Source organism: Melospiza melodia, chromosome 15 (assembly GCF_035770615.1).
Source record: "Melospiza melodia melodia isolate bMelMel2 chromosome 15, bMelMel2.pri, whole genome shotgun sequence".
NCBI lineage: Eukaryota > Metazoa > Chordata > Aves > Passeriformes > Passerellidae > Melospiza > Melospiza melodia.
Window position 1 is genome coordinate 4,316,859 of NC_086208.1, and position 18,573 is coordinate 4,335,431.

Consider the following 18,573-nt stretch of genomic DNA (forward strand, 5'->3'; position numbering starts at 1 on the left):
GTGACAAGCATAAAATCCTCTGACTTGAGACTTTAATTCAGGGGTTGATAAATCACTTTATAATAACACCACAATTATAGTGTAATTACAGTTGTTGGATTATAAAACCCAACACAACCTGTTGGGGCTCGGTGAGGTACATTGGATGACCACTGGGTGCTGCTGTTTGGTGGGACCCTGTCCTTGGAGGCAGAGTTGGCAATGGGCACATGGAAAACACCCAAATGTTCCCAGCTTGGCCAGGGTGGGTGTTTGGTCTCTCCAACACACCCAGTGCACTGAGTCAGCAGCTCTCCTTTGTTCTCTGCTGAGCCTCGAGCAGGGTTCAAGCAGAAATGGCTTTTGGTGGGAAAAGAGCCAGAAGAGCTTTTCAGGTAGCTGGGATGAGAGAGAAAAGGGCTCCAAATGTTTAACTCAAATCAAACAACCCAAGAAAAACAAAGGGAGAAAGAAATGGAGGGCCATGACCTCAATTTTCTTCTTAGTCAATTTTTTCCAGTTTCTTTCCAGAAGGAGAGTAAAACTTGGAACTTTTGGCAGGGAATGGCTGTGGGGAGAGAGATCTCTGTGCCTCTGCACCGTGTGACCATGCCTGGGGACATGCCTTACTCCCAGCCAGTGCTGGTGGCTGTTGGAGCCCGCTGCCTGTTGGGCAGTGCCAGGGCGTGTGTGACACAGAGGGGACAGGGCTGTCTGGGCATGGGGCTTGCTTGGGGAAGGGACAAACACCCGCCAGAGTCCCCCTTCCTGTGCTTCCCCAGCCCCCAGGCACTGCCAGCAGCGTGGTGTGGCCTCTGTCCCTTGTCACCAGGAGGAGGCTGGGTGGCACAGAGGTGTCTGTGTCTGAGTAGGGTTAATTGTCAGCTTGACCCGGGCAATTGAATAAACGGTGATAAATGTCACTGAGGGTGACACCATCATCATCATCTCCCCTTCCCAGGCAGGGAGTGTGTGGCTCTCTCCATCCCTGGGGACAGGAGGTCACACCAGTGTGGCTTGGGAAGGGGGGATAGTGGGGGGAGCACCCTGCCTTGAGCAGAGACCCCAAGCAGTGTGCTGGGGTGAATCCTGGGTGATTCCCACCTTCAGGAGCAGCAATCAGGAGCGGCCAATGGGACCTCTCTGGGCCTGCATGGGGTGCATGGAGTGTGTTGGTGCAGCATGGCTGTGTTGGGAGCCCTTATGAGCCCCACCCCTGGCTTAGGCCTCCCTCTGGCCTCACCAACACCTTGGCCACCATCCCTTGCCCCTGCCATGCCCTGCCCCATCCCGACAGCATCTCCTGCCTGGGTAAGGATCAGGCAGGGCAGCAGGTCACTGTCCTGTCACAGGGGCCGGGGAGCTTGGCTTTGTTTTGCTCATTCTCATGGTGAAGCACAGACATGGTTCTGTTTAACCATCCTGCATGGTTTTTTCCATCATTTTATTCATGTGTTAGTGCTGGTCAGTGCCTTGGCATCCTGCAATGGATGTATGTACAGTGAGCTTTCCTCTCCTGAGTGTCCTGGCAGAGGCCAAAGGCTTTCCCCACTGAAGCACTCGTGTCCTTTGTCTCAGGTCATTGTCCTGAGGTGGGGACAGTCCTTGGCTGAGCTGGAGGGTCCCCACAGGGAGCAGGGACAGAGTGAGGAGGTGCAGGACTGGGCTGTGCCTTCCAGGACAGGATTCCTGTGCTCCAGCATTGTCCAAGGGATGCTCAAATAGCAAAATGCCTGTGGTTGCCATCAGACTGGGCTGACCTCTGCCCTGGCGGTCAGGCTGGCCATGGCTCCCTGGGGCTGTGCCCCTGAGCACCCCCCCTGCCCTTGGGGATGTGAGGTTCCTGATGCAGCCCACCCCACACAGCCCTCCCTTCCCTGGCAGCCCTTCCCCTCCCCCCATATTGCTATTAGTTATAGCTGTAGGACCCACAATTACTCATTTTTTTGTCATTTCTATTCTGTTTCTTCATCAAAATGCAAAACATTAAATATCGCTCTGGTAATTATGGTTAATTTCATAACCTGCACCTTAATTGGATTGGTCTCTGATGGGGAATTCTCGTAGGAGGGAGAAGCAGAAATATTTTGACGTGATCTATTCTTTCAGCTCTTTGTTTGGATTTGAGATGTCGAGTGTGAAATGGGAAACAACCGATTTAGACCTCGGAGGCAACCTGGGGGTGGTGAGCAAAGCCTGAGCATTCCAGAAGTACTTCTCACCCTCCAGCAGCCAAACCTCTCCCTCCTGTACCCAAACCCAGCCTTTCTCCACCCCTCCTTTGGATTGGGAATAGTCACAGAGAGCCAGGTCCATCTGGTCTACCAAAAATGTGAGCCTGAGGAGCCAGGGATGCATCACAGTAAGCACTGGCCTGGTGCCCTGTTCTGCTGGCCAGTGCTTTGTGTGCTCTAGCACAGAGCAGGGCACGGCTCTCCACAGACACCCCGTGGGTCTGAGTACCTTAGGGATGTGAGGGACTCCCACAGGGACACCTCTTTTCTGCTGGGAATTGGGCAGACAACAGTCCATGGCTGCAGAGGGACAGCACGCCCCTTGTGCCATGGTGGACTGAGTGATCTCGGTGCTGCTGCCCAGAGCAGCCACTCTTGGGGGCTCCCAGTGCTTGTCTGGGGCTGTGCCATGGAGTGCCTGTGCCACAGAGCTGCCATCTCCCTGCCCCTTTGGGCCCAAGCTGTCCCACAGAGCTGAGCTGCCATCTCCCTGCCCCTTTGGGCCTGAGCTGTCCCACAGGGCTGCCATCTCCCTGCCCCTTTGGGCCTGAGCTGTCCCACAGGGCTGAGCTGCCATCTCCCTGCCCCTTTGGGCCTGAGCTGTCCCACAGGGCTGCCATCTCCCTGCCCCTTTGGGCCTGAGCTGTCCCACAGGGCTGAGCTGCCATCTCCCTGCCCCTTTGGGCCTGAGCTGTCCCACAGGGCTGAGCTGCCATCTCCCTGCCACTTTGGGCCTGAGCTACGGCTCGCTCCGGGAAGCGCAGAATTGCGCTGCCATTAGGTGCTGCCATTAAACTGATTTGTGCTCAGCCTGTTTATCCTCCTCAATGGGAAACGGCAGCGAAATGGAAACCCTGGCCTCGCATTTCCCACTGCATTCCCGTGCACTGGATTTCCCCGTGATTACTTTTGTTCTCACGTACAGCCCAGAGCGCAGGCTCCGTGTCATTATCCACAGTGCTGGGAGAGGAGAAAGGGCAGGAAGCATTGCTGCAGCCCAGGCACAGCACAGCAAACCCACCCCACAGCTGCCTGCTTTTGAGGGCAGTGGGGAGCTGCTCCATGCCCGTGGTGGGTCTCTCTTTTTTTCCATGCCCACGGGCTCAGTGTGTGCAGGAAAGGCTGAGGAATGCATGGCTGAGGCTGCCACTGTCCTGACACTGCCCCCCCTTGTCATGGGCATTAGAACAGCTCTGCCTGGCACAGCCCCATACCTGCCAAGGATTTCTGTCAGCCCAAACCCTGTCCAGGCTTCCCTCAGCACTTCCCTTCCTGCAGGATTTGGGCTGGGAGGGGCTGGTGGCCCCTTGCTCTCCCTGCCTGGCTCTGTGGGTTCAGCTGGAGGCAGGACGGGCAGGCTCAGCCGTGGCTCAGCACAGTTTGTTTTTATCTAATCCATTTTATTGTTGAATGAAACAATAACAGCAAATACAGGCCCTGAAGACAAGCCATAAATAATGCAAAAATCAAACAAGTGAGAGAGGGGGAAAGAAAAAGGAATTATACATGTAAAACCAGCCCAGAGAAAACCAGGCTAGGAAGAGGAATCTTCCCTCTGCACTTGCTATTGCTCATGCTTTCTTTGCCTCCCTTTTTTCTCCATTTCTCTCTCTGGAATTTCCTGCGGCACCAAATTTGTGATTATGTGAACAAAACTTAATAATAAATGGGAGGGGGAGAGAGAGACAGATGTGGCTTGCGGGAAGGAGCGGGGAAATGAGGTGGATGGAGTGAACAGGGGCTTCCATCTCTCGTGGTGCCTTGAAGCACAGCCGTGCTCCTGCCCCCTGCTCTGCCCCGTGTCCCTGGGGCTGTGCAGCAGGGACAGCTCTGCTGGTGCTCATGGGAGCCCTGGCAGCAGGGCACACACAGCCCCTTGCCCTTGTCTCACTGGGGGGTGATCCCAGAGCCAGCTCTGCCGGGCTGGGCTGCACTTGGCTTCTCCCAAAGGCTTCCCAGGCCACTTATTTTAGGCAGCAGTATAAAAATACCAGGGCTGGTCCTAAAGGGGGGTAAATCAGCAGGTTTCCCTGAGGTCAGCAAAGTTGACTGCTTCATGTCCTATGTCCTTTGAAGTTCTCTTGCCACTGTCCCAAAGGTTTCCAGAGGAAAGGAGCAACCCTTGTACTTTTTTTTGGTATCCTGTGCTGGTTGTAGGGGAATTCAAGGGATGTGCCCTGGGAACCAAAGTGATGCTGTAAGTACAGTCTTAGCTTAAATTAAATGGAAGGAATATGACCGGTCCCTGGTCCTGCTGTTCCCCAGCCTTTGCGACTTGGACCTGGGGTTTCAATTTTGAGCACTGGCAGGGATGCAGTAGGGACACAGCGGTTTGGAGTGGTGGCATTTAGAGGGGGTCACATCCCAAAGCCTCAGAGCTGTTCTCTATGGCCCTTGGGACCAGGGTGTTGGGCTGGTTTGGCATTTGCTGTCCTGAGGCAGCCCTGGGTAAATGAGGGCAGGAGGCACTGGTGGGGCTCCCCCAGCTCTGCCTGCTAGCCCTGGGTTAGTGCTGCTGGTGCCCCAGCCCTGCTGTGGGCACTGAGCAGAGCTCTGGGGAGCTGTAGAGCCATGGGGTGCCCTTTGGTAGCTGGAGGGGATTGGCTGTTCCCAGGCAGGGAGCAGTAGGAGGGAGCAGCTCGTCTTTCCTGCCCCCAGGTGTGGTTTGGAGCCGTGGCCCAGCCTGGCAGAGCTGTGTCCTCCTCGCTGCTGGGGCACAGGCTGGAGCCTGGCTCTGGGGGAGCAGGGAGCCCCTGTCCCCAGCCCAGCCCTCAAGGCATGCCCACACAGCGATGCCATGTGCTCCTGGCGGGGCTGAGAGGCGCTCTGGCAGTGGGGTGACTTTGTTCAGCTGCTTTTCTGCCATGTCAGGTGCTGTCCTGCCCTGCACACGGGTCCAGCTCAGGCTCTGTGCAGCTGGGCTCTGGCTGATTCAGCAGCTCTGGGGCCGTGTGCTGGGAGGGAGAGCTGTGCCTGCAGGGCTGTGCCCATCCTCCAGCCCCAGCCCCAGCCCTGCCACCCCGTGCAGGGCAGCTCAGGGAGCACAGAAGGCATTTGGGCCGTGGGCATGTTGCAGGGGGTGCCCTTGCAATGTCATTGTGACCCTGGCTCTCTCCCAGCAGGAACACTCCTTGGACTTTCTTTCACCTCTTCAGGGCAAGTGTTTCCATTGCCCTGAGAAGAGCCTGGGGTTTTTCCATGCCCCTTTCCCAGCTTTCTCAGCTTTCCAGCAGGGAAAAGGAACCGTCTAGAGAGACCCTTATGGTACACTGGAGCCTCCTGTACACAGTGCTCACTGATCAGAGTGCAAGGTGAACTGCCTGTCTTCAGTGAGCACTTAAAACATCCTGGTGACCCAGCCCATATCCACAGAGGTGACAATCCTGATGAAATTTGCCAAAATAAAGGAAGAAGGAGAATCTCCATTCAAAATGGTGCATGTCCTTCCCAGTGCCCACCAGCCTCCAGCCATCCCTTCCTGACCCAGCCCTAGAAGTCTCCAGCCAGCCTTTGGGAGCTATTCCCCTGGCAAACACAACTCCCCTGCTCTTTGGCTCACATAATAAAAAATGAGCCTTCTCCAGGCTCACCTGACCTGGGAAGCACAGAACGGTTCAGGAGTGGCTGTGGCAGCAGTGACCAGTCCATGTCCTGGCCATCTCCACCCATGGCTGGCCCTGAGCCCCAGCCCCACTCTGCACTGCACCCTCACCCCCCCTGTTTATCTTGTGCTGGCTCAGGGCTTTACAGCCCCTGACATCCACAGCTGCCTTTGCAATTACTTATTGATCCCTTGTCAGGATGTTTGCTCTGCTGATGGGGCGCTGAGGCATGTGCAGCCAGAGAGAGAAAAGATGCTCAAAACGAAGGAGCACAGGTAGGAGGAGGGTGAGGAGCTCTTGCACAGATGTGATCACAGCAAGAAACAGCCTCGGCAAAAACTGCTCTGAGCTTTGGTGTCCTGCAGAGACGACCAGGATCTCCTTCCCGTCGTCCTGCTCCAGTAACCTGCCTGAAAATGAAAGCCACTCTCCAGGCTGGCTCTGGGCCACTGCTGGCTGTCCCTCTCTGTACATAGCTGTCCCTGCATGGGGTCAGGTAGATCCACAGCCCAGGTTTGAACCAGCAGGCAGCTGAGCCAAAGCCTCCCCTTACCAGCATTACAGCCCCTCAGCCCATGTTAGAGCTCTTCTCCTCCCCTGGGCATCTCCGTTTTTTCTGCTCTTCTTGCTCTCTGCCTTGGTGCTTTCCTGACTGACTGCAATGCTGGGGACACCCCATTTTGGGTGGCAGAGCCTGTTTCCTTGAGGAAATGCCTTTGCAGGGCGCTCCCATGGGCCAGCCACGACCAAAATCTGGTGCCAGCCGGGCGGTGTCAGTGCCGGAAGGGGATTTGCATCTTCAATTCTTCTTGGTGCTCTTTTACAGCTCCAGAGCAGCTGCCAGAGCAGATCAGGTTGCCTCACACCTATTCCAGGCTCCCACCTCGGAGCTGCTGAAAGCAGATACTGCAGGAGGCTGAGCAGAGCTCCCAGCTGGAGAGCTGTGCCTTCCTGTGGGAAGGGGAGTGGTGACCCCGGCAGCTGGTGCTGCTGGGCTGGGGGTGGGCTCTCCTCTGCCTCACCTGCCTTGGCTCATTTGCTCAATTTGCACAACTTGCTCGTGTGTCCCCACCACCCTGAGGGGTCCTTCTCATCTTCTGCCCGTTTCTCCCCATTCTTTCACCCTCCTGTGCTGCCCCTGGATGATTTTGGGGCCAGGCCAGGACACAGTGCTGCCCTCTAACCCTTTGTTAGCAGCCCATACTTTAATGAAGGTCCAGAGGAGTGTGCTGGCAGGTCTCTGTTGCCCAGGCCAGTGCTGTGCCACCCTGGATGTGCCCTGACAGCACTCAGGAATCCCTTTATGCTTTCCATCTTTGATTTCTTCTTCCCCATGTGAAGCATGGTGGTTCCAGAAGGGAAATCACCTCCTCTGCCTGATGCTCCCACCCATTGCTGCCCATCCTTGAGCAGGGGGGAGAAGGGCAGTTACTGCCAATGCCTGCACTCTGGGACTGGGTGGGAAAAGAGGAGGAGGAGGGAGCAGATGGGGTGGAGAGAAGGGAGAGACAAAGCAAAAGGGCCCACAAATGCACACTGGACACAGGGGAAATGATGAGAGAAGGAAATGGGCACAAACGTGTTTGGCAAATTAAAGCTGTGCCCTTTGTTTTGCTGCTTTGCAGATAGCTACAGAAACAGTGCAGAGCCTAGGGTCTGGGAAAGAAACTCCTCTACCAGCAGGAAAGGTTGTTAAATATTTATTTGTAAACCTGAAATCTTTGTCTCTAAAATGTAGCGAAGTTCAATAAAATTTGATTTAGCTGGAGCAGCTTAGAGGAGACAGGAGCATGGACTCGGGGAGCTGCGTCTCGTTGGCTTTGTATGAAGCCATCATGGCAGAGATGGGGTGAGCCCATGGCTGAACCCACCCCCCCTGCTGCATCCCAGTGAGGATGCCCAGCACTGTCCAGCTCACCCCTGTGCACAGCTGGGAGCAGCAGGTTGGCCCCTGCAGGACAGGGTGGGGACACTGCGCCCCCAGAGCACTGTGGGCCCCCCTCCCTGCTCGCTTTGTCCTAAATTGCCTGTTGTGGCTCGATGCTCTCAGAAGCATCTGGTTCAAGGGTGAACATCTCCAGCCCTGTAATTTATGGCTGCCAGGTGGGCTTAGAGCTGACTCGGGGATTTTGCCTCCTGCTCGCTCCCTGTCAGCACAGCAGATCGCTCCCTGCTCACAGGGGTGGGGAGCAGGGGACAGCCCAGGGACAGCGGTGACAGTGGTGGGCACGGCCAGGTGGCTGCCCCACCCCTTGGGGCATCCTCAGGAGCACACTCAGGGGCAGAGCCTGGGCTCCCTTTTGGGTCATCACCCAAGTTTGGCTTTCTGGGGCTGTTCCTCCCTCCCCAGGGCAGCCTGTGCCTGTCACACCAGAGCAAACCCCACGCACGTCAGCGCTTCATTCTGGCCCCAGGCTGCATGTCCAGGCACAGGCCCAGAATGGCATCTTCCCTCCCAGCAGTGAGCCCAGGCACAGACAGTGGGCAGGCCCTGCTGTGTTTAGCACCAAGGCAGAGCTCTGGTGCCTCCATCTGTGCCTCCTGGGCCGAGGCTGGGACCTTCCTGCGGGAGGGGACAGTACTGAGAGCCCTCAGCCCTGGGCAGCAGGTGCTGAGGACAGGGGTCAGTGGCTGCCATGGCTCTGAGCGTGAGTTTTGCTTTGGCTTGCACTGGGTTTGCTGTCACCTAAAGGCAGTGAGCCTGGCAGCTGCTGCTTTTTTTGTCCATTCTTTTTCTGTGGTTGAGGAAGGAGAACCACGCTCATGCCAAGGGCTGGACTGTGCATCACGGCCATGGTCCCATCTCTGCTCCTGCCTGGCAGCTCCTGCTGGGCCATGGCTGGCACCCTGGAGGGCAGCTTGGGCACGTTTCAGGGTCTTCCTCAGAGTAAATCTGGGAGGGCTTTGTGGAAAGCCCTTCCTGCAGGTAGCAGTTGTGCTGGGGCTGTAAAACCATGCATGCATTGTTGGCCCACAGCTCACACAAAAATCACAGTTTGAGTCGTTTTTAGAAGGGCATCTCTTAATATCCACATCACCTTGAGGCACAACTATTTCTCTCCGAATCAAGCAGAGGTAAATGGGAGCCAGAAGTGATTTAAAGCTCATCTTAGCTCAGAATTTTCCAGCTTATTTATTGTCTTTCTCCCAGAGCTCTTCTGTGACTCTGGCTATTAAGATTACGGATGTTTTTGTCAGGGATTGTATTTATCACGGATTTAAATTTAGCTGAGAACTAATAACATGTGAGGTGTGTCTAGACTTTAATTCTGGGCTGTGCTCGTTGGTAACACCACACAGATTCTGCTTCATTCATCGCTGGCCTCTTTGCTGATTTTTTACTCACTGATCCTGCACAGCTCTGGCCGTGCCGAGGCTGTGCTGGGGATGACAGCACAGCACAAGGTGCTTTGGAGGTGCAATCTCCCTCCTGCTGCTGGAGAGGCAGGACTGAGCCTGGGGGGAGTTGGTCTGCAGGATTCAGCTCTGCCCCCTCCCCATGGCCAGCAGGGACCAGAACAGAGCAGCACATGCAGGCAGAGCGGAGCTTTTGGCCCGGCACACAAACAAGGCTGGTGCCTGGCACTCTTAATGAGCTGAGTGTTTTCAGTCCTGCTATAATTAAGCCCCTCAGACTGTATTTTGTTTTGCATGCCGTGTTTTGCTGTCTTTGATGGCTTTCTCAGCACGGCTTTGAGGAGCAGGAATTGGTTTCTGAGAAAAAAGGCTGCAGGCGAGCCAGCGGTCAGGAACAAGCACGTGGTGGGAGGGCAGTGCCCAAGAGGCTCCTGGCCATGGGCACCACTGGCAGCCCAGCCCCAGCCAGGGCTGCAGCAGGAGCCTGGGGAGAAAACCCATGTGCACCCTGGGCCATGCCAACCAGGGGCCAGCCTGGCTCCAGGGCACCGGCCCCAGTCCCAGCCCCACCCCAGCAGCATGGCAGTGGTAGCAGCAACCCCCTGTGTCTGTACTGCTGCCCAGCACCAGGGAGGTGATGACATGGAGATGATGGATTGTAAATACCCAGCAAATGGCTGTTTGCAGCCTGGCTGGGGCCCAGGCACTCCCACTGGAAATGTTTCCACTGGACTGGGACATGCTGGCCCAGGGCCAGCAGGAGGGAGCTCAGCATCATGGCCAGGGGAGCTCGGCAGGAGCAGCTCCTATCCCTGCACCCCTGCACTGTGATGTGTTCAGTGTGATCCCCACTGAGCAGCCCCACAGCAGAGGGAGCAGGAAAGGGAGGGGTGGAAGGGGACAGTGGAATGGGAGGAAACCACAGAGGGTTCCTCTGGGGACACTCCAGGCCCTCACAGCCCATCACTGGCTGTGTCGAGGCTGGTGGTTTCCAAGATGGTGCTGGTGGACATTTTTATGGCCAGTCCATCATCTCCCATCCTTGTATCTTACAAAGAAATTTTGAATAATTTTTTGGGAACAAAAGTGATCCTTGGGTCATATATCTGTATGAAATGATGAATATGAGCAGATGCAATGGCAGGAATGTGCAGAACGTGTACCAGCCCCATAAATAGTGCTAGAGCAGGGAAAGTAATGGACAGGATATACAGTGATGGATACAAACAGAGCCAATGGAAGTAATGGATTGGGTGTGTTTGGTGATAGCCATAAATAGCATTAGTGGGAGTAGTGCAGAGAGTAACATAACAATAGATATAAACAAGGGCTGGAGTAGCTGGAGATCTAATATGCAATATTGATATGATTTGATTCCTCACAACAGCCTGAACAAGGGAATAAATGCAACAAAGGCAGCGTGACAAGGAGCATCCACTTCTGCCCGGCCAGGATGGCTCTGGGCTGGGGCACAAGCAGACCGTGAGCCCCCAGGGAGGTCTCCCAGCCCTCCCCAGGGACATCAGCAGGAGGCTGGCTCTTTCCCTGCTGACACCAGGCAGCTCCCTCATTATCCAGAGCCCCCCTGGACCTGACTTGAGGCTACAGCTTGCTCTTGTAGGCAATATCTGCCCAGTTGCTGTTTCTGGGTGGGGGGAAATGGTTTGGGTCTGCCCTTGCAGGCTGGCATGGTGGGAGGCAAGGAACTGGCCCTGGGGACACACTGAGAGCAGCTGGGGCATGGGGGAGCACAGAAGGAGGGAGCTGGCTCCCACTGAGCTGTCAGTGCTGCTCGCCCCAAGTGGGGCTCCCCAGATGCTCCATCCTCTGCTCAGCTCCTCTGTTTGCAAAGCAGCCTTTATATTCAGGCTCCATCTACAGGGAACGGAATAATTTCAAGTGCTTAAAATAGGATGTAGATAGATGTGTTTCGTATTAAATTATTTTTTTAAGAAGCAGAGGAAGCTGTATGACACAGATTCCTCAAGGCCTTCCACTCAAGAGTCTGTGCACGTTCAACCATCGAGTGGAAAGTCAGGGAGTGGGGAGGAGAGAGGGTCTTGAAGCCAAAGAGCTGCATTTCAGCTGGAAAATGAGACCCTCTGCCGTGCCTGGGTGGTGCCTTTTGCCTTCCCATCACCTCTGCCAGGACACCAGAGCTTTGGCCTTGGCTGTGCCCGTTGTTTGCTCACGTGCCCCTCGCTCTTTCTCCCGCTGTTGCCTGCAGGTGAGAGATAGGATGGTAGCTGGGGAGGCGAGTATGCGCAGCCCAATCCTGGCCTGCTGGCAGCCGATCCTCCTGCTGATGCTGGGATCCATCCTGTCCGGCTCCGCCACGGGCTGCCCGCCGCGCTGCGAGTGCTCCGCCCAGGAGCGCGCCGTCCTGTGCCACCGCAAGCGATTCATGGTCGTGCCAGAGGGGATCCCCACCGAGACCAGGCTGCTGGACTTGGGCAAGAACCGCATCAAGACGCTCAACCAGGATGAATTTGCCAACTACCCTCACCTGGAGGAGCTGGAGCTAAACGAGAACATTATCAGTGCCATTGAACCTGGGGCTTTCAACAACCTCTTCAACCTCAGGACGCTGGGGCTCAGGAGTAACAGACTCAAGCTGATCCCTTTGGGGGTGTTTACTGGACTCAGCAACCTTACCAAGCTAGACATTAGTGAGAATAAAATTGTGATCCTCCTAGATTACATGTTCCAGGACTTGTACAACCTGAAGTCTTTGGAGGTGGGTGACAACGACCTCGTCTACATCTCCCACCGGGCCTTCAGTGGCCTCAACAGCCTGGAGCAGCTGACCCTGGAGAAATGCAACCTGACCTCCATCCCCACGGAGGCCCTGTCTCACCTTCACGGCTTGATCGTGCTGCGGCTGCGCCACCTGAACATCAACACCATCCGGGATTACTCATTCAAGAGGCTGTACCGGCTCAAGGTCCTCGAGATCTCACACTGGCCCTACCTGGATACCATGACATCCAACTGCCTCTATGGGTTGAACCTGACCTCCTTGTCCATCACCCACTGCAACCTGACGTCCATCCCGTACGTGTCGGTGAGGCACTTGGTTTACCTCCGGTTCCTGAACCTGTCCTACAACCCCATTGTCACCATCGAGGGCTCAATGCTCCATGACCTGCTCAGGCTCCAGGAGATCCAGCTGGTGGGAGGGCAGCTCACCACGGTCGAGCCCTTCGCCTTCCGCGGCCTCAATTACCTGCGCATCCTGAACGTGTCAGGGAACCTGCTGACCACCCTGGAGGAGTCAGCTTTCCACTCGGTGGGCAACCTGGAGACGCTCATCCTCGACAACAACCCCTTAGCCTGCGACTGCCGGCTGCTCTGGGTTTTCCGGCGGCGATGGAGGTTGAACTTCAACAAGCAGCAGCCCACCTGCTCCACCCCTGAGTTCGTCCAGGGCAAGGAGTTCAAGGACTTCCCTGACGTCCTCCTGCCCAACTACTTCACCTGCCGCCGAGCACGAATACGGGACCGCAAACCTCAGCAGATCTTTGTGGACGAAGGCCACACGGTGCATTTTGTCTGCCGGGCAGATGGGGACCCGCCGCCCACCATCATGTGGCTGTCTCCCCGCAAGCACCTCATCTCTACCAAAACCAACGGGCGGCTCACTGTCTTCCCTGACGGCACGCTGGAGGTGCGCTACGCCCAGATCCAGGACAATGGCACCTACCTATGCATCGCCAGCAACGCGGGTGGCAACGACACCATGCTGGCCCACCTGCACGTGCGCAGCTACTCCCCAGACTGGCCCCACCAGCCCAACAAGACCTTCGCGTTCATCTCCAACCAGCCCAACGAGAGCGATGCCAACAGCACGCGCGCCACCGTGCCTTTCCCCTTTGACATCAAGACTCTCATCATCGCCACCACCATGGGCTTCATCTCCTTCCTGGGCGTCGTGCTCTTCTGTCTGGTGCTCCTCTTCCTCTGGAGCCGCGGGAAAGGCAACACCAAGCACAACATTGAAATCGAGTACGTGCCACGGAAGTCCGACGCGGGCATCAGCTCTGCCGACGCGCCGCGCAAGTTTAATATGAAAATGATTTAACCAGGCGACAATTTGCAAATAATAATGGTGTTGTTTTGTTTTGTTTTTTTTTTTAAAAAAAGAACAAATGAACAAATAAAAAATAATTAACAAACATTGCTACAAACATACCGACCTCTCTCCTTCCACCGTGCCCTCTGCCCCTGTCCAAACCCACTGCGCCCGCACTGTCACCACCTCCTCCTCCTCTTCTTTATACCAGGAAAACATTCAGCCGATGTCTTCAGGACTCCTGTGTTTGTAAGGACTTTGTCTGATGGACTCTGGTGTCAGATATAACTCTGAGAGGGGAAAAACAACGGGGGGGGGGGTGGGAAAAAGAAAGAAAAAAGAAATAAAATCAATAAAAAAGTTACGAACTTTCTTCTGTAACTTTGATTTCAATAAGTATGGATTTTTATGAAAACTTGAAATAATAAAAAAACCCTATTTCCTATAGATAGTTGGAATGAAAAATTTTGACTTCTTGATCTGTCCAGTTCTGTACCTGGCAAGTGCTTGCTTTCTTGCCTCAGAGGCACTCCCCAGATGCCTTGCCAAGAGCAGCCCCAGGCCAGGACGAGTCTCCTGCTGACATCAAAGGCACCTCCCGCAGTGCAGTGCCCGGTGTGGCACCAAGGCAGCTCTGACTATTTTTCCTGGTTTTTATAGTCAGTTCCCCTGGCCATCCCCAAAGCCTGTGGAGCAGGGCTGTGACACTGATGTCCATAAGCAGTATGGAGCAGGGCTGTGCTTTCCTGCCCTCTGTGTGGGAGGAGGATGCAGAGCCCCATTGCAGGGCTGGCCCTGCCCGTGGCCTCCAGGAGAGCAGCCAGGGACACCAGGCTTTGCCTGGGCAGGACTGGGGATCCTCCTGCTTCTTCAATGGGGAGAGGATCTTCTGCCAGCCTTTGCAGCAGTACCAGGTTTGTCCTCTGCTATAGGGGACAAGCTGGCTCCTGTGCTCTGCACAGCTGTCCCCATGGGCAGGGATGTGACACATCCATTGGCAGCACCCACTTGGGTGCCTCCAGCAACTGGTGCCTGGAGCAGGTCCAGCACTGCTCCCCACCTGCCTGTAGTTCAGGACCTGATCACTGGCAGCCAGAGTCTCAAGCATCCTCAGGCACATCCAAGGGAATTCAGCTTCCAGGCTCACAGGAGACCTTGTCTGAAAATGGAATTCCACAGGTCTATAGCCACAGGCATAGGCTGAGGCAGAGAACAGGACAGGCTGTGACACACTGCCCCAGCCAGGCAGCAGTGAGCCCATCACCATGGGCTCTGGTCACAGCAGCACCCTGCCTTTGCTCTGCTCTGGGACTTGCACCAGGTCTAGAAGGGCTGTGTTGCCTCACAGAACCATGGCATGGGTTGGGTTGAGAGAGACTTTAAGGACCATCTCATCTCCACAAGAACAAAACACAGAACATCCCTGCCAATGGTGTCAATATGGGCACTGAAGGTTTTACCATCCTTACTGAATCAGCAGGTGCTTCCCAACCTTCCCAGCTGCCACCAAGAGGGTGGCACCACACTGACCCCCCTGGCCCACCCAGCCTCAGTGACACCTCTTAGGCAGAGCCCAGATTTTCATTCTTGATTTGGAAGGCATCTAAGGAGTCTCCAGGGATCAAAGTCACTACAAGATGGTAAAATGTAAGTGCCAGGAACCTGGGGCCCCAAGATGGGAAAGAAAGGATTTGCTTCTCTTTCAGCAGTGTGCCATCCTTGAGGAACCAACCTGAAGCATCTGTGCTGCGGGGAGGGGGAGTTTTTGCTGATATCAGCTTTCTGTTCATCTTCAAACAAAACATTTTGTGTTTCTTTCTCCACAGCAAGTTTCAGAAGCTTTGATTTGTTCTTTCCTCATCTCTAACACATCCTTCCTTTGTAACTTTGAAACCAATACATTTTTTAAAAGCCTTTGGCTTTGTTTTGCTTTTTAAAAGAGCCAAAGCAAAACAGTCTATGAGCTTCCCCTCCCAATATTTCCAGCGAGCTAAACACAAAACTGCCAACAGCAACACACAAACCTAGGGCTGAAGCTGGAGGCAGGCTCCAGAGACTGCAGATCCTGCTGCAGGGGCTCAGAGCAGCATTCCCCTGGGACAGGCAGGGATGCACAAGGACTTCAGCCCTTGGAGGATGATGCCAAGTCAAGTGGAGCCAAGCAAAAAAGAACTTTAGGCACAGAAAGCTCAGTCTGAGCCTGGTTGTCAGGACTGACACCAACTCAGCCAGTGGCTCAGCAGAGAGGTGGAAGGGAGGTCTCCATGACCCTGGACAGCTACAGGCACTGGCCATCCAAAAAAGCTGCTTAATTGGCTCCACTGATCACTTTTAATGCTGTAATGAAAAGAGTTAATTCAACACACATCGATTTTAAAAAATACTAATAACCAAGTCCAATGAGGAATTTGCAATACATTACAGAGCCCCAGCAATCAAAGGGGGGAACCAAGTCTTTCACTGTTAAAAAAGGTTTTTAAAAAAAAGAAAACAAGAGAGCAAATGATTTATTTTCCATAGAACATCTCAGGAATTTTCCAGCCCCACACCTGTCCCCAGCCCCACCACCTCTGCTGTACCCTCTTCTGGGGGAGGCCACATTGCTGCCTTAAATCCCAAGCTGCAGCTCAAATCCCTCATTAGTGAGTTTGCCTGATGCTCTGTGGCACTGCCACACATTTTGTTACCCACACTGATTTTTTAATCTTCGATGCTTTGTGAGCTAGATAATTTTTTTTTCCAGTCACCATGTGATTGAAGCAGATGGATGGAGCAGAAGAAAAGCATCTCAGAGTGGCCAGCAACTAAGCTCAGCCATTTTCATAGCTGGTAAAAACGAGGAAAAAAACCAAACCCAAAGAATAGACTCTCTTTCTCTCCTTTGCTGAAATTTACAGTCTGTTTCTATTGCAGTTTAATCAGGGGTGAGAAAGCAGAGGCTGGATTCCAGCACTGCTCTTCAGGGAACCGTGGCCGGTGTGTCAGAGCCAGACAGCAGTTTCCACTTGCTTCTTCTGAATCACAATAAATACAATGCACTTTCTAAAACAGTTTAAAAGAGGTAGCAAAAAGCCCCAGGGAGTTGTGCTTAGGGCATGGAGGGCAAATGTGCCTTACCTCCTCTGCTTCCTAGACTGGGAGTGCCATGGGGATCTTGGTGACAGGCAGGGTGTGTGGGGGCACAGCAGGGAGGAGGATGAGTGGTTACCCAGCCCTTCCAGCCCGGGAACATCACCCACCCCAGCCCTTCCCTCCCCACCAGCTCCATGTGTTCCCCCACTACAGGGCCCATGGCAGGCAGGTGGCAGCTCTCCCCTCTGCCTCCGAGGCAGGAGCAGGGCTGTGAGCACCCTGCAGGACACACTGACACCCACCCACTCCCTGACCCTCCCCAGCAATCCCTGTGCCCGCTCAGCTCCTCTCCACGGATCACCAGAGGTACACAGAGCATCTACAGGGGTGACCAGAGAGGAGGGGTCAGGCTGGCCCTTCACCCTCCTGTGCCTGCAGCCCCCCAGCTCTGCCCACAGCCCCTGTGCTCTGCCCACAGCCCCCCAGCCCTGCCCACAGCCCCCCAGCTCTGCCCACAGCCCCTCTGCTCTGCCCACAGCCCCTGTGCTCCCCCCACAGCCCCCCAGCTCTGCCCACAGCCCCTCTGCTCTGCCCACAGCCCCTGTGCTCCCCCCACAGCCCCCCAGCTTTGCCCACAGACCCTGTGCTCTGCCCACAGCCCCTCAGCTTTGCCCACAGCCCCTCTGCTCTGCCCACAGCCCCTCTGCTCTGCCCACAGCCCCTGTGCTCTGCCCACAGCCCCTCTGCTCTGCCCACAGCCCCTGTGCTCCCCCCACAGCCCCTCTGCTCTCCCCACAGCCCCTGTGCTCTGCCCACAGCCCCTGTGCTCTGCCCACAGCCCCCCAGCCCTGCCCACAGCCCCCCAGTTCTCTCCCCACAGCCCCCTGGCTCTCTGCCTGGGCTTGCTGCCTTCCCCTACTTCTATCAGGCCTTATCACACTTAATTTTACTCCTTCTCTCACTAACTGCCCTCTCTCTCTTATCTCAGCTTCAGAGCCAATATTTTACTCTCTCCCTTTTTCTTCCTTATCGCTCTCTTTTTTTTTTTTCTTTAAATACTTTCTGCCTTCTGTGCTGCTCCCTCGCTCTCCTGCCATTTCTCTCTGTCAGGAGCTCTCCTGTCTGCACCACGGCTGTGCTTCCTGCAGTCCCCTCTGCTCACAGCTTTCTGCCCCACATTTCTGCCTCCCTCCTCCCCTGGCAGGGTCTCATCCTGCATCCCCCACAGTGAGCAGCACACAGAGAGGTGGAGGGAAAAAAGATCCTTGGGCTTTGATTCTCTTTTCTCTTTTTTCCCCCATCTCCTGCCTTGTCCCTCTTTTTCCACCTCCACATGGGCTCTCCAGCCCTGCCCAGCCAGTTTGCCATGAGACAGGGCAGGGACATTGCAGTGCAATTCCTGCTTCCAGGCTTTTGTAGGACAAAGCAGAGGAGAAGGGATTCAAGGTGCAGCCCCAGAGGAGATGTTTGGGGGAGCAGCCCTGTTTCCCCTCCCCCTGGCCCTGCCAAGGTACACATAACTCCTCTAAGAAAAGCCTATTGCTTTCCCTTCTTTTTCCAGATCTGTATCTGCATACTTATGATAGATTTACTGTGATTCTATCAGTTTATGATTAAAACCCATAAATTTTACTAGGCCTTTTTCTTATTTTCCATAATCCTCAGGATTCAAGGCAATCAAATTTTAACTGGAAAGCATGGGCTGTGCTGTTAGTCCCAGTGTAAGGGGGAATGGTTCATTCCTCAATCCACCCCCATTATTGGTGGTACTGAAAAAATACTGTCCTGTGAAAAAGATTTTCCCTCAGTTCCCTTTAAAACAATGTCCTTACCTGAGAAAAGGATTAGATGAACAACACAATGTCCTTACCTGAGAAAAGGATTAGATGAACAACACAAACTGTGACTAAACCACAGTTAGCCCTGCCACTGTGGTTTGTTCCCATCCTGAGGTTTCCAAGCAGAGTTTCCCTGCAGATTTGGGTGGGTGCTGAGGGTCTCAGGGTGACCAGCCTGCAGTGAGCAGGGTGCCAGGTCCCTGTCAGCTGCTCCATGTCAGCTTCTACCACCAGGCAGTGGGTAGCTCCAGCCCTCTGGAGATTTCATCATGTGCCTGTTACAATCCAGGTAATAAGACATTTCATTCAAATGAGCAAATTTATTCCAGTGGCACTTTAATAACAAAATCAATTAAACTACACTTCCCAGCAGGGCTTTATCATATACTATAGCTACAGCATATTGCCTGGATATACTA

General features: G+C 54.6%; 1 protein-coding gene across 6 annotated transcripts in view; it reads left to right on the forward strand.

Annotated features, from left to right (window-relative positions):
* LINGO1 (leucine rich repeat and Ig domain containing 1) overlaps positions 1-13,691 on the forward strand; it is a 158,023-nt gene extending 144,332 nt beyond the window's left edge. For all 6 annotated transcript variants that reach the window (XM_063169453.1, XM_063169454.1, XM_063169455.1 and 3 more), the window contains one exon: positions 11,400-13,691. In XM_063169453.1, coding sequence (XP_063025523.1) covers positions 11,412-13,253 — 1,842 coding nt within the window. In that variant the 5' untranslated portion in view covers positions 11,400-11,411 and the 3' untranslated portion in view covers positions 13,254-13,691. The remainder of the gene's footprint in view (positions 1-11,399) is intronic.
* Positions 13,692-18,573: the final 4,882 nt, after the last annotated feature.